General features: G+C 60.8%; 1 protein-coding gene across 1 annotated transcript; it reads left to right on the plus strand.

Moving 5' to 3' along the window:
* The first annotated feature begins 258 nt into the window (after nucleotides 1-258).
* Nucleotides 259-6,560, plus strand: LOC112548495. Its single transcript, XM_025194459.1, has 11 exons — nucleotides 259-746; nucleotides 805-968; nucleotides 1,388-1,506; nucleotides 1,773-1,901; nucleotides 2,323-2,402; nucleotides 2,546-2,648; nucleotides 2,748-2,843; nucleotides 3,040-3,147; nucleotides 3,517-3,652; nucleotides 4,081-4,175; nucleotides 6,444-6,560. The coding sequence occupies exons 1-11, from the start codon at nucleotides 259-261 to the stop codon at nucleotides 6,477-6,479; spliced, it is 1,554 nt and encodes a 517-aa protein (XP_025050244.1). The 3' UTR covers nucleotides 6,480-6,560.
* Nucleotides 6,561-6,765: the final 205 nt, after the last annotated feature.

Here is a 6,765-nt window from a genome sequence, read left to right on the forward strand (position 1 = left end):
GGCTTCAGCCCCTGGCCCCTCAAGAGGGCCAAACGGTGAGAGGCAGGAGCAGGGAGCTGGGTGTCCAAACCAGTTGCAGGTCTTTGAGCCTGAGCCCAGGGCTCTCCCCTCCTGCCAACCTGAGCACTAGGGGTGCTGGGGGCATAGGTGAACTCAGGGTCCATGTGCCTGTCACCTGGGTGAGCAGGGGAGGGGGCAGACGGGTCTGGAGGGGGTGCCCTGAACCCCAGGTCATGACTGCTCCTCTTGGGTGCCAGGATGGACAGGCTGCGGCGGATGCTGAGGCGGAGGTCGGCCAGGGTGGTCAGCGTGGGAGCAGAGAGCAGCAGGGGGCCTGGGCAGGAGGATTTGGGTCCCGCCTGCCATGATGATGAGGGGCCCATCAAGGCAAGGAGGTGGCTGTGCCCCATCTGCTGCCGAAGAAAACTGGCAGCTCCCGACACAAAATGGGCAGCTCCTGGCACCAGGAGAAAGCAAGAAAGGAAACCCACCACTTCCAGGACCAAATGGAGGTGGCCCTGGGTACACCTGGGCAAGCAGGAGCCGGCAGCAGAAGAGCGCCAGGCAGAAGAGCTGCGCAGCTCCCCTCCCATGTCATCGGGGAGCCTTGAGCCCGACCCTGCAGGCCCACAGTGGGAGGCAGCCCCCTCCACAGCCCGGGACGAGGGCCCGTCCTCCCTGGGCCGTGAGCTGAGCGAGTCGTGCAGCAGCTCCAGACTGAGCTGCGGCTCCTCCTGGGGCCAACAGCTCCCTGGAGTCCGGGACCACCAGCCCGAGTCACGGATCCTCCTCGGGGGACTCCAGCAGCTCCCCGGAGTCGCGAAACACCAGCCCGAGCCCCAGCTCCTCCTCGGGGGACTCCAATAGCTCCCAGGAGTCCCAAAACACCAGCTCCAGCAGCAGCTCCTCCTCGGAGGACACTCACAGCTCCCCGGAGTCCGGGACCATCCCAGCCCCCAGCCGCACAGGTGAGGGGGGCCGCTGGGGGCCTGGAGGTCTCAGGGCCATTCACTCTGTGAGGCTAATCGGACCCTCCAAAATTTGCACGGGTGGATCCCGGTGAAGGCGAGGGGGCTGAGCCACACGACCCTCTTTGTCCATGTTTCAAGTGGTGACAGTGTGGATGGGGTGAAGGGGGAGCCAGGGGCACTTGAGATGGGGACAGGCACCTCCTGGCGGAGCAGCAAGAGTCCAGCCTCCTCTCAGCTATGGGGGCGGGAGGCTGCAGGGGAGGAGGAGGGTGCTGGAGAGGGACCATGTGAGACTCCTGCTGACCGGGCTCTTATGCTGGCGAGGGCAGCATGGCACCATCTCTGCCCCCCACGCCCCACCTCCCTTCTTCTCAGGGGTCCTGAAGTCACCCTCTCCCCTTTCCTCCCCGCTGCAGTGATTCCCAGACCGGCCACTGAGGAGGATGACAATGATGAGGAGGAAGATGAAGATGGGAGTCCACCTCAGGAAACTGCCCTCCTCCTTGTGACGAAACACCTCCAGGAACCAGGGAAGGTATGAAACTTCCACAATGGGGCCAGCCCCCACTCAGTCCTGCATTCCCGCATCCAGCCCATGGGGAGATCCCATCCCTGGGAAACTGAAGCCCGCAAGGGGAGACACTCAGGCCATGAGCTCTGCTCAAGGTGGGTATGGGCCCAGGACCAGGTGCATGTCAGCCCAGTACGGTTCCCAGGAGGCCCAAGTCCTGCAGTGGGTTGGGAAGGAACAGGATGCCCCTGGCTGAGAGCCTGCCTTTGCCTCGGTATCGCTCCCGTTAGTCGCTGGACGGGAAGGATGGGCAGCGCTTCCTGCTAGCAATCCTCACCCTGAGCACAATTGCGGAGCAGAGCACAGAGGTGGCCATGGCGGTGGAAGGCCTGAAAGTGTCCGTGGTAGAGAAGATCGTGGTGAGTAGCTCGTAGCACGGGATGGTGTGGAGAGACGGAAGGGGAGGAGAAATGGTCTCGTGAGCCAGGAAGGAAGGGAGAGGTGGAGATGAATCTGAGCGAGGGCCAAGCGTACCTGGGCCTGGGTGTCGGGCTGGGGCAGCAGACAAGGGAGATTTTGGAAGACTCCGGGGGCAGTCACGGTTTTGGAGGACAGAGGAGGGTGAGAACAGAGAACAGGTGAGTGGTTTCACAGGCATGTTTGCGAGGCCGTGGGATGGAAAGGACCAGCTGGGTTGTGTGGGTTGGAGGAGGACGGGTGAGGCACCTCCCGGGTTGGCTGGGATCCTGCTGCCTGCACCTGGAGCACTGGGTGGTCTCCCGTGTGGGACGTGGCTGTGGGCTGTGGGGCCCTAAGCTCACCCCGCTCTGGGTGTCCCAGGAGCTGATGGAAAACATCCATGTGGAGGCCGACCGAAGAAACATCCTCACGTACAGCATTGACGCCATCCGTAGCCTCAGGTACTGGGACCTCTGCTCGAGTCTCCTAGCTCTGCCATGGGCCAGGGGCAATCCAGGAACAGAGATGCTGCCAGTTTCTTGCCCACCCGTTTTACCCCCACCCCGCAGAGCTCAGTCTGACACCTGCTCCTCTCTCCTGACAGCGAACTGAAGTTGAGCCTGGAGCCAGGCCTGGAGTCACGCCTCCTGTGGGCTGCGATTGAGAAGAGCTTCCTGGCCATAGGGCATGAGAGCCATCGCAACCAGGTAGGTGCTCCTGCCACTGCCCTGTCCCACAAGGCACCCCCTGGCAGGTGTGGCCCCCGGCTGCGTGGGACTGATTCTGGGCTCTCCCTCCCCTTCCAGGTCATGCAGAGGCTGTACGTCGAGTACTTGCAGGGCCTGCTGTGCCACTTCTTGTTCAGCGCCCCCAGCCTGGGCAAATTATACTCCATTTGGGAGGTGAGCATGATGCAGAGGGGCTGGACTCGGGGAGGGACAGGCTCCAGCCCCATGGACTTCAGCAAGCCTCTCTCAAAGGGTAGGGCAGACGGTCAAGCCCGAGCTCAAAGCCTGGGCACTGAGGAGGAGGGTGCGGGAAAGGCTGCTGGGTACAGCAGGGGCATGTCACATTAATCTGAACATCTTCATCCCACAGCACTTAACATTTTGGATCGAGGCACCGGATGCCCTGTACCGAGAGCTGGGCATGAAGATCGTAACCGGGGGGATTGCCTTTGCTGTCCAGCTCCTCCCACACTTTGAGGTCAGTGAACTGCCATTGTCAGGTCCCTCCTGGGAGTGACAGGTCAGAGCTGGGACCAGGCCCCCTGGCTCTTTAGGGATCTCCTTTCTGTGGCGTGCTCGAGGCAGGGTCAGCCCTGGTCCTGGGGCCTTTGCTACCCTGCAGCAGCAGGCAAAGGGAATCGTCCTGGGACCCTGAGCAAGACCCCGGGCTCAATGTTGCCATGGGAAGAAAGGGATGTCAAGCTCCGGCTCTGGCACTAGGATCTCTGCCTCCCCACCCTCCTGCTGGATAATGGGGGGAGGCGGAGAGAGACAGCCGGGCCTTGCGAATGTGGAGTGAGGGAAGGTAGGACGCTCATGGACTCTCTGCTCCTCTCCCCCTGCTTAGGGCTCCCCAGAGTTGCCTGAGGTGGGGGACATGGCAGCCTGCCTGGGTCTCTTCATCAACAACCCAGTGGAGAGCATCAGCTGCTACGCCAGGGGGAGCATGTATTGGCTGGCACAAATCCTCCTACATCAGAGGGGTAAGGACATCCAGCCTGAGCGCAGGACGGGCCCCCGGAAGCCTGATCCCAGGTGCTGGGTGAGACACTGTGTCCCCCTCTCTTCATCCTCCACCTGGGAACACCTCAGGGTGTCAGTGCTCATGACCCCAGCCCACCCACCCCAGTGCCCAGCTGTGGCCCTGCCGCCTATGCTAATGCACCAGTCCTGGGTGTCCCATGCAGGGAGGAAGGAAGATTTCTGGGACCAGGGAGCCCATCCCAAAGCCCTCCACAGCCCAGACTGGTCTCAGGATGGCAGGGCCCAATTGGCTCCTGCAGAACCATGCCCTCCCAACTGGGGCCATGCTCTTCACGCCGCCATAAGCACAGCCAGAGCCGTGCTGGGCAGACACTGCACACCAAAGCTAGTCTGGCAGCTTATAGCCATGTGTCTCCACTTGTCGCAGGCCAAGACATGCGAGGGGCAGAGGAGCTGCGGTGCAAGCGCCAGGTGGAGCAGAGCCAGGTCCAGAACTACAGGGACCTGGCGAGAGTCGGAGAGGTGAGGTTGCAGTGCCCAGCCCTTGCAAAGCTGAAGGAGTGTGGAGAAAGGCCTCCTTCTTCTTTCCAGCTCACAGGGCTCTTCCTGCTGTGGCTTAGAGCCATGCAAGTGTCCAGGGCAACGTGGTCCCAGGCCCTAGAAGTGCAGCCTGTCTGAGGGAAGCACCAAGCCTCGTGTCCTCTCATTTCGGGGCTTGAGAAAGATCTTGTTGGAGGAGCAGAAGAGATCTTTCCTGCAGAGAGTGCTTGCAGCAGTTCATGGTGTCCAGATTCATGTCAGCTAAGTGGGCCTGGTCTACCTCTACGCCATCCTGGGGGAAGCTGGCCACTTGATCGGGCACAAGGTCAGCAGTCACACTGGGGAGTGAGGGGCTGCAGGAGAGTGAGCTTAGGGCCTCTATGTGCCATCTCAAGTCGCTCTCATCCCATCCCCGGGTGTGGCGGGGAGGGGGCACTGTCACTGTCCTACCACTGCAAAGACAGGAAGCAGGTGCCAAACAGTGCTCGGGAGGTACAAGGAAGAGGGCCGTGTCCCCACTGCTAGGGCAGGAAGGAAGCCCTGCAGTTTGTATCCCACTGAGCAGAGAGAAACATTTGCCGTAGGCCCAAATGTGCCCATGGGTCCGCCTCTCTGCCTCCTCAGAGCCAGGTCAAGAACAGGCAGCAGGCTGAAGATGGATTTGGTTGCAGAGATGCAGGGGCTAGGCCCCAGGCGAGCGTGCCAGGGGTCATTTCTCCTCCTGCCCCCGAACCTGAGCTTTCTTTAGGGAGAATGGAGGATTCAGCCAGTAGGCCCTACCGATCTGCCCCATTGCCCCAGGCTGCCACCCCTTGTTTTCACCGTAACTCTCAGAAAAAAGCCCCTCTGGGAACCTGCCCGCATTGCACTGAGCTTCTACCAAAACCCTTGGTTTCAGCCCAATCCCTGCTCCATGCAGGGAGCGCTGGCGGTGGGGGAGTGAGGGCAGGTTTGAGCAGATTGTAGAGCCTGAGCTGCTTCTGCTTTCAGGCGTATGTTGAAGAGGTGCCAAGGAGGTGTGAGGGGAGTGGGACAGGAGCTCAGGCTGCCACGGGCTGGGAACTGGGCTGTGGGCTCACTAGGGAGTCAGAGAAGAGCCTGTCTTGGAGGTTGGGGGCAATACGTCACGTAGGGGCTTGGAGGGGCTGGGTGGCAGCGTCCCCTCTGAGCTGTGCGGTGTGTGCACATGCCATGCTGCCAGGCGCACCTGCACTGCCGCACACACCGCGCAGCTGAGAGGGAACGCTGCTGGGTGGAGATGGCGCTGGGTCCAGGGACCACGACCCCTCCCACATCTCCTGTCCTTCATGGAGCAGCACAGGCTCTGACTGCCTCTTTGCGCCTGCAGGAGAAGCAAATCCCCGTCAGGGTGGTCAGCAAGCTGCTCCTTATCAAGTGCTTCAAAGAGCTGCCTGAAGAACTGCAAGGGCACAGCCTGCTGGCCGGCTCCTCCGCGACCCCCTCCTCTCTCCAGCAGCCCACACTTGCTCCTGCAGGTTCTGTCATGTCCCCTCTGTCTCTGGGGAGCAGGGATTTGTGTGAAGAGAGGCGGAGGCTCACAGCACTAGCACAAACCTGCTCCCTGCTGCCCCCTGATCATGCGAGTGGCCCTCCTCTGGACCCTCTCGATGCTCGCCTCATCCCTCCTCAAGTGCATTGCCCAGAACTGGACACAGTACTCCAACTGACATCTTGGGGTCACAAACTGATGTCTAACCCAACGCAGCTCAGCAGGGATTGACAGCTGTTCTCAGGCCAGCTAGCGGAGCCTTTGCCTCATGCCCTGCTGCCCCTGGACAAACCTCCCCCTCGGCCCCAGTGGTGTGCATGGGCCTGCATGGTGCTGCCCCCTTTCAGGAAAGAGCCCCGGGAGCTCTCCCAAATGGCGAAGCAACCCTGGGACAGGCTGGACTGTCTGCCTGCTGTTAAAGGTTGCTGTGGCTCACACAGGTGGAGACCTGCTTTCCCTGCTTTGAGCTCTCTCAACCACGGCCGTTTTGGGCCTTGGGTTTTCCCAGCCGAGCATCTACATCATCTTGAATGTGGCTGGGCAATGATGCCTAAAGATGTTCAGCAGCTTCCACGCAGGAAGTTAACGACGGTCTATTTTTTTCCCCTCGTTGAAATGTTCTGGCCTTTGTGTCACGGGAAAGCTCGCAGTCCCCACCTCCTCACATCAGAGCTTTGCATCAGGGTGGCAATGCATGGATCTAATCTTTGGCTGCCTTTTCTTCCACTGCATGGCGACAGCTGGAAACCACCTTGACCCTGAGAACATCTCCCTGAGCGAACACGACCTCCAACACCTCACGGGGAGCCTGGCGGCTACTGAGAAAATCTGCAACAGTGCCGAAGCCACCACAGAAACCACCGACTGACCCAAATCTTGTCACGTTCTGCCTCAGGGCTTTTGCCGGTCGCCAGTTGGGGCCAGGAAGGAATTTTTTCCCCCTTCATGGAAAGACCTCGTGTCTGGGGTTTTTCGCCTTCCTCTGAGGCATTGGGCATAGTGAGACCATCACGGTGCCTGTTGTGTTAGTAGCCTGCCTTACAGGCCTTTCAGGCCCACGGA

The sequence above is a fragment of the Alligator sinensis genome, unplaced genomic scaffold, assembly GCF_000455745.1.
Source record: "Alligator sinensis unplaced genomic scaffold, ASM45574v1 scaffold884_1, whole genome shotgun sequence".
Classification (NCBI taxonomy): Eukaryota; Metazoa; Chordata; order Crocodylia; family Alligatoridae; genus Alligator; species Alligator sinensis.

What these genes read in the sequence shown, in the direction of transcription:
- LOC112548495 (XM_025194459.1), top strand. Translation starts at nt 259, where the DNA reads ATGGACAGGCTGCGGCGGATGCTGAGGCGGAGGTCGGCCAGGGTGGTC. An exon ending in GGCTCCTCCTGGGGCCAACA is followed by an intron (nt 747 to 804) that starts GCTCCCTGGAGT and finishes GGGGGACTCCAG; the next exon opens with CAGCTCCCCGGAGTCGCGAA. An exon ending in GACGCCATCCGTAGCCTCAG is followed by an intron (nt 2,403 to 2,545) that starts GTACTGGGACCT and finishes CTCTCCTGACAG; the next exon opens with CGAACTGAAGTTGAGCCTGG.